At 42.4% G+C, this 14,972-nt stretch overlaps 2 protein-coding genes across 6 annotated transcripts in view; one reads left to right on the top strand and one right to left on the bottom strand.

Annotated features, from left to right (window-relative positions):
* The first annotated feature begins 1,669 nt into the window (after nt 1-1,669).
* On the top strand, nt 1,670-12,188 carry LOC105698463 (leucine-rich repeat-containing protein 20). 2 transcript variants are annotated; one of them, XM_012422789.1, is made up of 4 exons: nt 1,670-2,238; nt 9,522-9,665; nt 9,750-9,917; nt 10,369-12,188. In XM_012422789.1, the coding sequence occupies exons 1-4, from the start codon at nt 2,082-2,084 to the stop codon at nt 10,530-10,532; spliced, it is 633 nt and encodes a 210-aa protein (XP_012278212.1). In that variant the 5' UTR covers nt 1,670-2,081; the 3' UTR covers nt 10,533-12,188. The 2 variants fall into 2 exon arrangements, with proteins under 2 accessions (XP_012278212.1, XP_012278293.1); XM_012422870.1 differs by lacking the exon at nt 1,670-2,238 and adding an exon at nt 8,351-8,429.
* A 1,467-nt stretch (nt 12,189-13,655) lies between these two features.
* Nucleotides 13,656-14,972, bottom strand: part of LOC105698307 (formin-binding protein 1-like) — a 46,477-nt gene continuing 45,160 nt past the window's right edge. For all 4 annotated transcript variants that reach the window (XM_012422502.1, XM_012422582.1, XM_012422661.1 and 1 more), the window contains one exon: nt 13,656-14,891. In XM_012422502.1, the coding sequence (XP_012277925.1) occupies nt 14,734-14,891 (158 nt within the window). In that variant the 3' untranslated portion in view covers nt 13,656-14,733. The remainder of the gene's footprint in view (nt 14,892-14,972) is intronic.

The raw sequence follows: 14,972 nt of genomic DNA, 5'->3' as shown, positions 1-14,972 counted from the left end.
GTCCGTGGAAAACTACGCTGCATTTTCCTAGCTCTTCGAGAAACAATCCCAGGAACCTGAGTGAGTTCACGAAATATTTCCGTGATATTTGTTGATATATCACGGGCGAAAATAGCAGGAGAATCAAAGGAAATTGCCAATGACAATGTGTTTGCTTCTCGAACGGTGGTGACCTTGATAATTTTCCACGATTCGATATATTATAAGCTGCGGATGGGTTTTCTAGATTTCAGAAGGTTTTAACTGACGTGTACAAATTCCAAGTTTTCTATGATTGCGTAGAATTAATTAGTTGGTTATTCAAGTAATTTGTTTTAGACTCAAAGCAATGTGGCTTCGAAAAATTATTAACCGGGGGTGTTCATTGTTAAAAGTGACTTTCTTCCCCACAGCATTTTGTTTCAAATTTATAATGTCCTCGGTTCAAAGACTACATTTAATATCGTATAAGCCAAAGCGATGAAAACTCGAGTTCCTTAAAAATATACCAGACACGTGTACCTCCTTGTCTTCAAACGAAACGGCTCTTTGTCCAAAGGCGAAGTACGTGTGCGCTTTTGGCACTTTTGCAAAACTCGTTAAAGACGTATTTTCCTCCTTATAACCTTAAGATAATACTGAATTTTTTAAGCGGTGGACGATATAATTATTCTTTTACTATTCCAATGATTTTTCACACGATTCATCGATTAATCAAATAAACAACGTTCTACGTATTTTCGTATCAAGAGTTTAAACGTGCAAATGCCTTGCATATTTTAAGATTAATAATTTCCTTTCCTCATGACTCGAGCCATGTTCAGAAATAATATGTGTATATAGTCTACAAATATATATGCAAGTCTATAATTTTCCGTGCTTTACTCAAAAGTTTCGACGAACTGGGTATACAGAGTATGTAAACGTTATTGAGATATTCGAGAATATATACATAGGAGTCAGATTATGTTATATTGCAGAACATGATTCAATCGTAACAGGTAATATTACTTTCCATGATCGCGAGTTAAATTGATTGCAAGTATTACAACATTTGAAATGATCGTCAATCCCCTGTGATTTCAAATACCGTCGACACTCGATGTATAATTTCAAAATAATAATTCGAATAATAAACTGATGATAAAAACGTATTAAATTTCTCTTGATAATTCTCTTAAAAATTGCAAAAGACAAGTAAACCATCGCTTTTACTTTTCCTTTTATCTTAACATGTATGCAGATTCTTAATTATCCAAACCAATCTTTATTTCTACTTTCAGTAAAAAAATTCAATTGAAAATGATTCTAAAATGAAGTACCACCTAACTTAATATCCGAACTTAAAATTAAATGTAACATTTAAGTAGGTTAAACAAATAAGCAGAAAAATAGTCGTTCGAAAATACATACATCAATCGAAAATATGTAAAAGCTGACCCTTGTGCATTTTTAACATAATAATAAGCTCTCTTCTTGAATAGCAAGAGAAAGAGGAGAGAGCACGTGTGTTCCAAGTCTCATAAGAAATGGAAAAATGGTCTTTCGACAGGTTGCAGCGCTGACCACGTGGCTTTCATTGTATACGGTCTACAGTTGTTTTCAAACAAAGGCAGAGACCGGCCAGTCAGCTGATCCGGGATGCAACTTTGGTGGGAGACGGCTCGAGGGCTTAAATAGTCCCGACAGCTTAGAAACACATCAGTGTACCGAGCAGCAACTCCGGCAGCCTTCGTTGCGATCGAAGGATCTCGGATCTACCGTGGCGGGCTAGCCGAGGATCCTTTCTCTCGATCTTCAGTTCCGATCCCGAGGAAAGCGATCTCTCAGGAGCCCATCGGTCACGTTGGATTTCGCGGGGCCTCCGGAGCTCGTTCCAACCGATAGAAAGAGTCCTTTCCCCAGAATTACAGGTGGAGGCTCTTGACTCGAGCTCGCCGCGCATTTACGTAGACCGCCGTGGTAAATGCAATCGTTCTTACACCTGAGTTAATTGCGGTGTGATCAAGTACTGTGATTTATCCCGAAAGCTGCCTCGGCGGGCTTGAATCGAATATCGAAGAAGACCTCTCGACGTTCCGTGACACTTTACACCGTAAAACATGAAGCCGCCTTCGTATAATTCCGAAGAGGTTCAACAAATCTCCCAGGAGCAGGGGGAGAGGAACGTTGCAATGGCGGTTTGCGTCCAACTGGCTGGCAGAGCGATTATCAGAGTGGTTTCCCGCTGCGAGGAAGCCCAGGACAACTGTAATCTGGGTGAGAACTCGATTAATCGATAAGCAAGTACCCTGATTAAATATTTTTATCCTAAGCACGTGTACCTGAATTTATGAATTGGGTGCAGAGCATTTCAATTGCAATCATAGTATAGATGTAGGTGGACCTTCGAAGATTTGTTTTCGTGCGGTTTATAACCCGACAATGACCACTGAGACATTATTAGTCACGTAGGTCACGGTAAAGGACCAGGCCTTGCATTGTTAAAATTATTTATATCGAATTTAACTACCTGTATATCAAAGTACTTTCGTTGTACATCCTGTAAAGCATTATATGGGGATTGAGATGGTGAACCGTTTCTTCCTTATCGAGCTGACTCCCAAATTCTGATAACATGCCCGACACTTTGGCTTTCATTTGTACAGGGCATTTAAGAAAATTCATGGAACACTTCTGGAAGAGTATGGGCGATAAATTATTGTCAAAGTACCGGATGTCCGGGGTGACTGTTGAGCATTGACTTTCTTCTGAGAGTCTATCGGAGGATCTTCTCGTGCAGCGAAGTCACTCGCCTGTGTCGAAAGCCCTGGTTTCACATTGTCAAGGCAAAGGAACAATTTCCTCCGTCCCCTTGATTTTCGTTCTTTACGTTAAACCCCTTTTCTTTGTCGTGTGGCCTTCTAGTCTGTCCCAACCGTAAGCGTGCGTCGATTCATCGATAAAGAGCCAGATAAGATATCGAATGTGTTTTACTTCAAGCACGACATGCTCGAGTAAATAAGACGTACATAGAACTCCGTTTGCGAACAATGAAACGGCGAGGTGGACGGACTTTGTTGTGCATTCGAGCTGCACCTACCTCGCCAAAGATTGTCACATAAAGTAGTGATGGGAGTGATACGATACTCATTGATAATATTGCAATAATTAAATTCTCTGATATTGATTCCGAGGTGTCGAAAATATATCAAAAATGAGATACTTGGCATCAGTATTCGACATTGATACCTCGTAGAGTGATACATAACAATACAGTTATAACTGATTTCAAGTACTTTATAATACAATACATGAATAATAGTTTTCATCTTTTATTGCTTATAACTCATTTCTAATGAATAACAAAGGTAATAATTACCCCAAATTTTTAATCCAAGAACATTTTTCTCTACATGTATTGCCCTCAGTAACTCCATTTGCATTGTTCCCGTAATATTGCCACCCCACGATCTTTTCGACATTTTTGAACATTTATCACATTCTCTCCCAGGACGCTCGGCGACTGACAGTCGACAATAACAATTGACCGTTGGCAGTAAATTTTCTAATTTGTACGTACATATCGACACAACTAGACTACTTGTTTGTGTTTGGACGGTTCACGAAAAGTATTGTGATAGTATCGATAATATTTATAGAGGACGAGTAGTTACTCAGGTTCGATACCTACGTGTAGGTATCATTTGGGTATTGATACCTTTTCATAATTTTGTCTTTATGTACGCTTTTAAGATATTGATATTTCGCTGTTAGGAACGATACCTATCACGACGTATTATTTCCATCGCTAACAGAAAGCCACTTCCGTTCCTATACAGGACATCGTTTGTGCCTGATCTTTTGGCAATCTTCCGCGATCAGGGCCTGACCCAACAGCGACATAGTCCACTTACGGCTTCTCACTTACGCAATCGTAACAATTTTATATCTTAATGGCATTTCGCAATGACGGTTCTGCATTTGAGAGTGCAGATGCGGCACACGAGTTGAATTCCTCAGATTGGATGATCAAATGGCAGAAGGATGTTCTGGATCTCGGGTCTTCATGACTTCTAGTAGAAGGCACATCGTGTAATCTCTCGACATCTACCACGGGAAATATTTCAGTTAATGGTTTTCATATTTAATTATTGATCTATCATGTATGGGTATTTTTACTACCTAAATCGGTGTCAGGAGAACTCTGGTAATCTTTTCAATTGACGTAAGCAATATGTTGTCTAGATCACTAGAGATCTTCGTGCAAAAAATAAGAATAAAAAGTGCATTAGATTAAAGTTGTATCATTCTAAATGGGGAGGATTAATCACGGGACATGTTTGGCCGATAAAATGCCGCTTAAGGAATATCCTGACCCTCTGGCGATTCCGTGGATTTCCTGATTCAAATCAAAGAGGTCCTTGCCTGAACCTTACATGGCAAGACCTTGCCCAAAGACATTTCCACCGTACTTTATCATCCTTTGTGTCCGCACGAGCACGGATATGCACCTAGGTGCGATCTCGAGTACTGCTGTGCAGTTCGGTAAAAATAATGACCGTGGAAATTACGGCTGTACCGATCTTCCTGTTATTAGAAATGAAAACGAAGTTTCTACTCGGCCGGTCGGCGAAAGTCCCTAGCGAGTGAGAGAGAAAGAGGTGTTCTCAGAGCGAGAGGGTGGTGGAGGAAAAGCGAGCGAAGTAAAAAGAGAGAAAGAGAGAGAGAACAGGTTCCTTGGATTTTACTTTGTGGACCCTGTCATACGAGGTACTACACGGATAAACAGTTGTGAGCATGTTCATACATGGCTGCACGTATGCACTTGCGGAACAATAACTCAACGGAGTGCACCTTCGCACACTGTCGTGTGTCTCTATGTTGGGAAATAGGCGAGAGGTGAGCTAATGGATTAAAAGAAAAACCCGAGGAGAAAAGAAAATGTGAAAACGTTATTGGAACTCGGTCTTGCATCTCACTGGGACGAACTTTCGAGCTAGAACTCGCGCTTGAGTGGGCAATATCTCCAATCTCTATCTCTGGAAAGAGAGTACCTAGCAATTTGTTTATGTCAAGTCGTAAGTAGAATATGTCGGATGGATTTTGTCATCCTGCTACATCATGTACATTCGCGTCGATTTCGCCCCTGACGTTGGATTTCGTATCTATTACATGCATTAATGCACGTATCAATATTTTAACCGTCCTCGTATAACGTCACTTAAATTAGCACATCGAGTACCTTATCACACCTACACCGCATTTTGAACAATAGTCATTTATACATAACGATTAATCCTACATAAATTATTTAACCTTCTTAAAAATACCATATGCACCGTGCGGCACTAACTACCGATCTCGAGGAACAGGTGTACGGAAGAAGCGTTAATACTTATACGAACACTTATAATTAATTGCCCTCGCAAATTAAGCGCATTATTTTTTTTTTTTAGCTATCTGGTAGATCGCTCGCTTATATGCGGAATTGCGCAATGAACGAAAGGAAAACGCAAACCGCACTCGTTTTGCGCCAACCAACGTTCACGCCGCGATTGCTGAATGAAAAATGATAACACGGACGGTTTCAAGAGTTCTTAAACTATTCTGGACTATTTATCGGTATTTCTTTTTTTTATTTCGCCAGTTTGTTTAAACTCTAAGCTCTCATTAGAACCCAGCACCGTGTGCCAGGAAACCACTGGTAGTTATCCGCCCACGCGGAGCTCCTCACGAGATCGTATCTGCGTGGTACTTTCCATCCCGGGTTTTTATCACTATCTCAATTGAAGTCGTCAGCAAAATCCGATCTAAATCCAAAAAGGTGGAAATTAGAATCGTACAGCGATGCGTAATACCTCTATTGTCTATTGTCACGTGTCCGAACACTGTATGAAATTCCCGAGTTCTCTGCAGTAACAAATGGAACTGCCTTCCATTGAATGGGTAGTTGCACTTATGAGATGACTGATATTATTCAAAAAAAAAAAAAAGAACTCCCATAAATGTAACTTAGGTAATTTCTCCACCCTAGCCTTCCTAAAAAAATAATCCGTGTTATCAAACGGCGAGGTTCTCGATACGGACCTCAAGAGGTCCCTCTGTGCTTCTTGATTCTTCCTAGCAGGTGATTAAGTGATAAACTCCATACTTCGAATTAATAATCTGGTCTGAAGAACGGAAATGCATGACTCCGAAACGCTCGAGGGGTGGCGAACGCACACATTGTGCGAGAGGCGGAAGAGCGTCGACTCTGAAAAGAAAGGCGCTTTATATAACAGAGTTTCGATTAATTTCTTCGGAAAAGATCCTCCTTACACCATTTCCACTTCTTTCCGCGAGTACTAATAGGTGGCTCGTGCATTTTCTATTTTAATTCGGTTATTTTCATTACATTGAATGTTATCAGATGGAGAGTACATAACGAGTGATAGTACCTCGTAATTATGAAAGCGAGGTATAAAAGATAACAGTGCGAGCATTGAAACGGAATATACATACTCTCGTTACATTTGACCGCACGTCCCGTAATGCGCCGGGAATAAAAGTGAAAAGTCCGTGGTCGGCACAGATTATTACAGGAATAAATAATTAATTGCGCAATACGTCCGGTCTTTGTCTCCACGCTCGCCGGATGCAATACATGGTCCTTAAAGATGTCGACCGTAAATATATACGTATACGTACATGGTCTTGGTTATATCCAGACGAGGACGATTTCATCGACCGGGAGTCTTCCGAAATTGAGTACGTTATTTCGGTAACGATGATGTCGGGACCTTGGCAATTGGGAAGTGCGTTTCGCTTCACATTTTACGTAATTAGGAAAGCGCGATATTTAATCTGCCTGATATCTAAATTATGGAAATCTCTACCGTTGGCCTTGANAAAATTAATATAAGGAATAACGCAATTTAACGTTAACATCGTACTGTTCTTAGCGTTAACGGAAATTATTAAATGAAATCCACTCTGACGCGGTTGGTCTCCACGATATCCGATATCTCGGAAGGTCTCGGGGCTCCTCCGAGAACGAGACTCTCCTTCGGTAACCAGAATCCGGAGGCCTTGGCAATGTCGGCACACGCATTCTGCATTCCGCCTTAAAACCCGGTCCCGGTTTCCTTCTTCACGGATTTTTACTCCGGAAGAGAAGACCGTCTCATTGTATTCCCCGAGCGGTCAGCGTCGCGCAGATCGGATTCGCAATAACCCTCCCGAGCATACACCGACCGGTACGTAAATTCAATACAAGGGAATGTACGGTCGTTGGATGTATAAAACCCGCAATGCCGTATACGGTAAGGCATCCTTAAATGGTAACTTGCAGGTAAGGCCTGTGGGTCTGTACTTGCGTTGCCTCCGGACTCCCGGGAGTTCCGTGCTCGCACGCGGAAAACGCAATCTCGGCAAAAACTCTGCCCCAGGTACGCACATTTCCAGCTTCGATTCGTGTCTGCCCTGCCGATCGAGTTGATACGAGAAGTCGTTGCCTTCCTTGCAAATAAAGAGGAATAATTGCCCAGCACCGTGGGTAATTACAACCCTACAGGTGCAGAATCATTAAGGTGGCATGAAAGTAGGGACCCTCACCTGCGGAGTCTACTTATGAAACTTTTATCCGAACTGGGACGAAAATCTGAGATTCTGCCCATTTATTACGTATTTTTGAAGAGAGCGCTCATTTCTCGCACTTTCATCTCACGTGGGTTTATTCGCCGAATTACGTGTTCGCTATAAGAAAGAACGAGATCACTAGCACTTTCGGTCACAATCCGTGGAAGATGGCGTTCACGGTGCTTATTTTTCTATCTTTTCTTGTATGCTTCACCATTTCGCTTAGAAATTTGTGTCGAGCCAGTTTACGCGAATGGTCTCGCATTTTCACCACCAAAAACGTTCCGTAATACCTTAAGCTACTCATTTTTCACATTTTCGCTCAATGTGCTTTACGTAATAGACCCTCTGGGGTGTCTCCTTACCTTACTTCATGGTCAACCTCCCCACAAACCTACGCAGAAAATCAAATATAAAACAAGAGACGAAAACTGCGCGATGTTCACGCACTGGCTCGTGCCTCGGGTCCCTCAAAATTGGAAGTTCCTGCAACCGGTGCAGAGTCGCGTCGACGCGCGATTATTCAAATCGGTTTCGAAAATTGTAATCGGCCATGGAGTAAATTCCCGGACGGGAAGTAAGTCAGGCCCCGCGGCCTGCATCTCCGCGTTCCTCGGAGGAGTCGGCTCTCTTCCGGCAACCCCGAAGAATGTCAAGGCTGGCCAGGGTGGGCGTTATTTTTAAAATTCGAGGATAAGAGCGGCCGGCGCGCGCGGAAAGTGGCGGCGAGGAAACCCGGGCCGCGCGCGGCTCCGCTCTAGTCCTGCATCAGTCGGTGCCGGTCAAGATGGCGAACGCTGTGACCAGAGTGGTACTGCGCTGCGAGGAAGCCCAGGAGAACTATAGCCTAGGTAGTAAATACGTAACCCGTCGCGACGTGTTTTCGCGAGATCGGCCGCCTCCCCGGGTCAAGTTCGACTCGGATTTCCGGTACTTCGGGGACGTGAGAGGAAATTTCTCGTTGAATTCTAACCTCTGCCAACTTCGTGACCTACTTTGCGCGCTCTACAGGTGCACGCAACCGAGCCGACGGAGGCGCGATCGTTCTCTCGAAATCCCTAGATCTTCCAGTGACTTTCTGTTAAACGTTCGCGCGTTAATATGGCTTATATATATATATAATACCAAGCTCTTCGTATTACTCGAGGATATATTTTTTGTTCACTTCGAAGGAGCGCCCGTTACGCAAGGCTCGATTAGCTGAAAGGAAATAAAAAGGATGTAATCGATATAGTTTGAAGTATGCGGATTAGATCACTCGAACGTATTGGTAACGACGTTAAGTACGAATTGTCTGCCCTAGTTATTCGAGATGGGGTTTTAAGAATTGAAGGGGTGCGCCGATTTGTTGGGGAACTTACCGTGACCTTGGATATGGTTATGATGTTACTAAATGAAATGTCGGTAAAGTAGTTTCCTGAATACATGTAAATATTGTAAGATTTTAGCGTCGGATGAAACGTTTTAATTGTCTTTTAGGTAATGGATGCTGTAAATTCCCAAATTGATGGACTTCCCGGTACAGCAAGTCGCGTGACAAGAGTCGAAATGGAAAAACCCGACTTTTCTCATTGTATTTTAACTTTCGCAAACTTTTGGCCGTCTAATGTTAGGAAATTTATTTAACGTGCCGCGAGTATTTAGGAAAATCCTTTTGGACACATCGGCCCTTATCAGAATTTCTTCTGAACAGTTTTAAATACTTTCAAGGTCACCTCGTGTTTTTTTTTTAATATCTATGATTTCCTAAGAAAATCATATAACGATACGTGCTACTAAGGAAAAGAAATGTTCCCTTGAGTGTCTCTTTCGCGGCGGAAATCTTAAAATGTAAACGTTGAATTGACTTTGAAAAAAATAGCCGGCTACGGAACTTCGAATGACGGTGTTGTACAATTTTCGGAATAGGAGTTCTTACCTGGAAACATTTTGTCGTGTTTCAGATCTATCGGAATGTCAGCTGATGCAAGTACCGGACGCGGTGTACCATTTAATGAGACACACGGAGTTGAAAAGGTGCGACCTCTCTGGCAACGTGATCACGAAAATCCCCCCAAAATTCGCCGTCAAGTTCTCACTCATAACGGGTAAGTAAACTGATAAATCTTACCTTATTTTACCAAGTATATACAAGAAGGATTAATTGAAAGACTTTCGATGATTTATTCCAGAACTGAACCTCAGTCATAATCAGATGAGTAAGCTTCCAGAGGAGCTGGCCGAGCTGCAGGCTTTGGAAAGGCTGGATATCTCGCACAATACATTCATTGCCCTGCCTCAAGTCGCGTGTCGGATACCTCGACTTAAGCAACTCCTAGCTAACAATAATTCAATTATTGGTAATTATCACGATGCTATGCAGGACTGCTGGAAATGCCAAACCAGCTGAGCTAGTGTTTACGGGTACCTCACGATAAAAGGAAAAGTAACAATGGATAACATTAACGAGCAAACCAGTATAAAGATTAATGCTTGCGTTTCCTTTGCCTCACATTCGTACATAACGTCTTCTTACTAATCAGAACAGGAGCCTAGATGAATGTTTTTTACACTTGTCCAAGGTATCTAAGGAACTTGTCGCAACGCTGCTTCTACTTTTATTCTCGTAATAGGCCTCACAGTGACTTCTTGTGCATAAATTCTAGAGGACACAAGATGTGGTAAAGATGCTTATGATCTCGACGAAGCTAAGAAAGATTTGTCTGTTTATGAGATAATAAGACACACCGTGAGGTCTATACTTATTGTTAGTGAAACACGACATTCATAAGTATTGCTTTGACTTTGCAGATGTTGACGTAGAGAGGCTCAGGCATGCTCCCGCGTTGGAATTCATCGATTTGCAACACAATCCTTTAACACCTCGGGTCCATGACAACCTCAAGACGTTAACGAGCATCAGGGTCGAGCTTACTCCGCGGCAAGTGGAGGATTGGGAAGACCTGACCATATGAACCTGAGTTTGCTTCTCACGATGGATATTATCTCGTTGAAGCAAGAAGTCAAGACGTCTCGTGTCCGCTAACTTCACTTTGTCTATTAGAGTGAGGCGCCTCGAGATTAATAAGCGAGTCTCAGCTCGACTAGAAATGAATTTTGTACAGGGAGCATAGACTGACTCGTTACGTGGCACGAAATGGTGCGGTGATTACGCCAAAGTGATTCTCATTACTCCTTATTCTCTAATCAAACCACTAAATCTTCGATTACCCTTTGAGAGAATTCTGCTACCATTTACACAATAGTTGGGTGGACTGATTAAAACTTAATGTAAGGAAAGAGGACGTAAGAATTCACGGAGTCTGTATAAAGTATAGAAGGAAACACGAAACCTTAAAGTTTTCACAACATCGATCTACGAGAGTACGGAGACCAAATGACATCGAAATATAGGACTTTTTGTATTTTAATCTGGTGATCTTTAAAGTTCCTCGTAATACTCCGGGTCTCTGTGAGAAATATATTCAAGATCTAACGCTCTGGGTGTAATACTTTCGTAGCAGTATTCTCGCAACGGGTGAGATTTATTGTATTATATGAATAGTGAATACTTATTTCTAACAACAATTGCTAACTTGCTGATCTTGGGAGGAAACTCGAGCGTCAACAAATTGCAATGCATAATCTTGAAGCTGCCGTTAAACTGTTCGCGCGCTATGGACGTAAGGGAGAGCAGAAAGTGCTCTTACAGCACTTTTAAGGGTCAAATGACGCTAAAATGTATTTAAACGTGTTTTAAAAAAAGAACTCTGCTATTAATTTATTAACATATCCAAACTGGAATTGCGGTTGGAAATAATCAGGTCCCTAGTATGGATATATTATAGAGGCCACTTGCATTTGAGTGTTGATGCTTGATTACCCTTCACCTGTAATTGTTTTCTTTTTTCTATATTATATTTGATACGTCACCGTTATTCATCAAACTGTACAACTGCCAGTGTTCAAAAATCGGTTTCGCCCCGGTACCGCAATCGTCGTAAACAAACATTGTTTTAACTCTTAACCTTGGCAGGGTATTCTCACGGGTATATATTTTTTTTACCTACTTTTCAATGTGTTACGTATGCGAGGCTTTTCCAATAGTACTCACATGATATTAAAAAGAGCGACATAACATTATTTTGTATCATGCTATCTGAATAAGTACCACAGCCAGCAATACATTAAAAAAGAACAAACGCTAAGAGGTATGCTGCCGAGTTAACACTAGAACTACCAAGATGGATCGAAATAACTTGTTTCAAATGGCTCATCCTATACAAAAAAAAAAAAGAAAAAAAATCTGCCGGTCGTTCTAGTGTTAAGGATTAGATTAATTAGCTGTGAAACATCTAAGGTGCATAATTCGCGGTACGTGGTAAGCATTTTTGTGATTTTTCAAGTGAACTCTACGAGGAGTACGCGATAAGTGTACGCAAGGAGCTTAAACACCTTCCGATAAAACACCATACGCTTTGATGCGCACCCACGCATCCAAAACAACGTACTTTACCCTCAAGAAGTCTTGTATACATACTTCTGTATTTCGATCTAGTCAATTGTCCATGGGACGTTGCAATACACTTTGCGAAGAAAAGAAAAAAAAAAAGAAAACAGAGGAATCATTATATGCACTGCCTTTCATCGTGTCCCATATACTGTCCTACCCCTTTAATCGAGCTGGTCGCTCGACTACAATGAGTAAATGAGTAATGAGAAAATACTCTGTTAGCATAAGAATACTATAAAGCGTCGGAAGTACTTATACGAGTGGAACGTCGGCACAGACCTACAATAGGCGCTTTCTTATTACATAACATAGATTTCCACGATCCGACACACGGAGTCATGTCAACCGGCACTAATATTACAGCTCTACATTTCGCCGAGTAGAGGGAAAACTCTGAAGCAATAACGCATCCGTAATGTTAACAGATAACGAAAAGAAACGAAAAACATAACACTCGGCCGAATGTCACTGAGGAAAAGTGGGATATCAAAAATGACTCGCCCCTACTCTAAATAAGTGACAGTTAGTATACCTATATTTTCTCAGTATCAATTGATAATATTTAATAGTAATAATTTTTAATAATATGTATAATGAGTCGCTGAGTTAATTATCTACAATACTTGTCGATGAATATAAAATCACAAAATATACATAGAATGGACACCGTTCGGTGTTCTTAAATGTTAGGTGTACAGGCTTCCGCGTTCCGGCTAACCATTAAATTCTCTTTCTTTCTCGTAATACAGCTTAAATAGTATTTGATCGTAGACGAAAATACTAGGGGACCCTACGCGTAGGAGCCCTGCTCGACGTATTACGACCAACAACAAACGTAATTCCAACGACCTGAGCCTCGAGAGACATGTAAGCGGCGTTTTAACGAGTCGCGCTACATTCTCGGAGAAACGCAGTTAATCGAAATAGGAAGTATATGTAACGAGAACCGAGTCGGGTCGTGCGGACGGGCGAGGATCTCGGGGTAATCATTAATAATAATGTCACATATACCGAAAGCTACGCTGAGTATATATATATACATGTACAATTACGTACGCGAAAGATACACAACAATGCGACTTCACGGTTATCTTTAGAGGTTGATTCGTCCCTTCGGAGTATGAAATTCCTCGGGCAGAAGCAATTCATATATTGACGTCGATTCGATTCCGCGATCGTTCAGGGCCGAGACCAAACGTCGCTTGTACACTGGGAGACATCAATGCCCTCCCATCCTGCACAGGCGATGTCGTATCTGCAAGGGAGGCATTCATGTCCGCCATTGTACACTAGGAGACATCAATGCCCTCCCATCCTGCACAGGCGATGTCGTATCTGCAAGGGGAGGCATTCATGTCCGCCATTGTACATTACATCACGTACCGCTTAAAACGTAACACCCGCTTGCGTATCTCTCTTCTAGTTTTCCCTGTTTCCTAATAGTATATACACAATTCTATCCTAGCTAACTCGGCATTCGGACACGCGTTCGGACAAGAGGAAGTTCACCGGCGGAACGGCCTTCGATGGAACGGCTACTCGTATAGAAAGTTCACGGTATCGAGACGAATAGTTCCCTTTATCATTCTCTTTTTTTTTTTTTCTTTTTCTAGTAACGCAATTTGACGTTCGTTAACCGTGGACGAAGGAAAATACGTAGGTTTAACTATCTTAAGATTAAGCAAGAGTTGAGCAAGCGCGTAAGTAGTCTTACGCGCGCATCTCCGACGATTCGAGCGCACATCTCAAGACAGTTACGACCCTTTCCACGGTTCTGCTTGCGCGCCTACTTCGACGGAACACGAGTAATGCGATCGTATGGTACTCTAGAGAAAAATCAGTCTCTCGTTCTCGTATCAGCGATTTACGGGCCGTCCGCTAATAAAATCCTGCTTTGGCGCCCCCCCTCGGCACGACGTAGAACGAAGTGGCATATTCCGACACACTCGCGATGGCCGCGCGATACTCGGGCAGGATGTGTATTCGTAAGTGTACCTTCCGATTGCAGGCAGCAACCGCGAATCGTTTACTCATACGAGAGACCAAGTCGAGCCGTCGTTTCGCGAAGCAGTGCGGGCACGCTGCGGACGAGTTCTACGGTTGTACATCGCACCGAGACAACGTTACATTTAGCGAGTGCATCCACATGCAATGTAGAACGAAGCAATACGTAGCTCCAGCGTGCTCAGTTGTACATATGTACGTACAATCGCATCGAGTTCCACCACCATTGAGGAAGACTGAATTCGTCTATTCGCACGTCCTTCTTCAACGTGGCTGCAACGAGTTCAACCTCGCCTCGGCATTCCCTTCCGATCGAGGAACGGAATGAACAGAAGAGGACCCCCGTGGTACCGAAAGGATATAATTAACGGTGTACCACTACGGTCCGACAACGCTTTCTTGGCACAAAGTAGATCCGATGACATTGTCCGTAAATGCTATATAAGATAGACAGACTAGTGATAATTTTGTAATTTTGCCTTTTCCCCTTTACCTTGCAGGGCTCGTTAATCTTGCGACCCCCTCTTCCTTCCGTGGATCGAGGTTCCCGAGCACTTGGATCCACATTTTCATCACGAAGGAAGGCAATTCGTAATGCTGATTGCAGCCCGAGGCTCGCTATTGCGTATGTACTCGTCTCAACGACCAGGGAGAAGTAGCTATGTTTTGTAGAGATGGTACTCTATGTACGACGTCGGTACGAATCCCTCGATCGGCTGGGAGATACGACGAACTCTCGTCCATCCGTCGCCCTGGTCGAGCTCGATCATGTAAAGTTCCTCACCGTCGTACATCGGAATAGATCCTTCGCTGGTAGCTAAAACGGTGATTACTCGGTAAGCATCATTGGGACCAAGATAAAGACAAACTATCCTACTCGAGGGAACGGAAAAACTGC

The sequence above is a fragment of the Orussus abietinus genome, unplaced genomic scaffold, assembly GCF_000612105.2.
Source record: "Orussus abietinus isolate OABI.00-Male unplaced genomic scaffold, Oabi_2.0 scaffold333, whole genome shotgun sequence".
In the NCBI taxonomy this organism is placed as follows: domain Eukaryota; kingdom Metazoa; phylum Arthropoda; class Insecta; order Hymenoptera; family Orussidae; genus Orussus; species Orussus abietinus.
Note: the sequence above shows the minus strand (reverse complement) of the source record. Positions and strands in the feature narration are given on the sequence as shown.

Excerpts from the sequence above, each read along its gene's own strand:
- LOC105698463 (XM_012422789.1), top strand. The coding sequence starts at position 2,082 with ATGAAGCCGCCTTCGTATAATTCCGAAGAGGTTCAACAAATCTCCCAG. Across the intron at positions 2,239-9,521 it reads CCAGGACAACTGTAATCTGG|ATCTATCGGAATGTCAGCTG; the intron begins GTGAGAACTCGA and ends GTCGTGTTTCAG. Across the intron at positions 9,666-9,749 it reads CAAGTTCTCACTCATAACGG|AACTGAACCTCAGTCATAAT; the intron begins GTAAGTAAACTG and ends GATTTATTCCAG.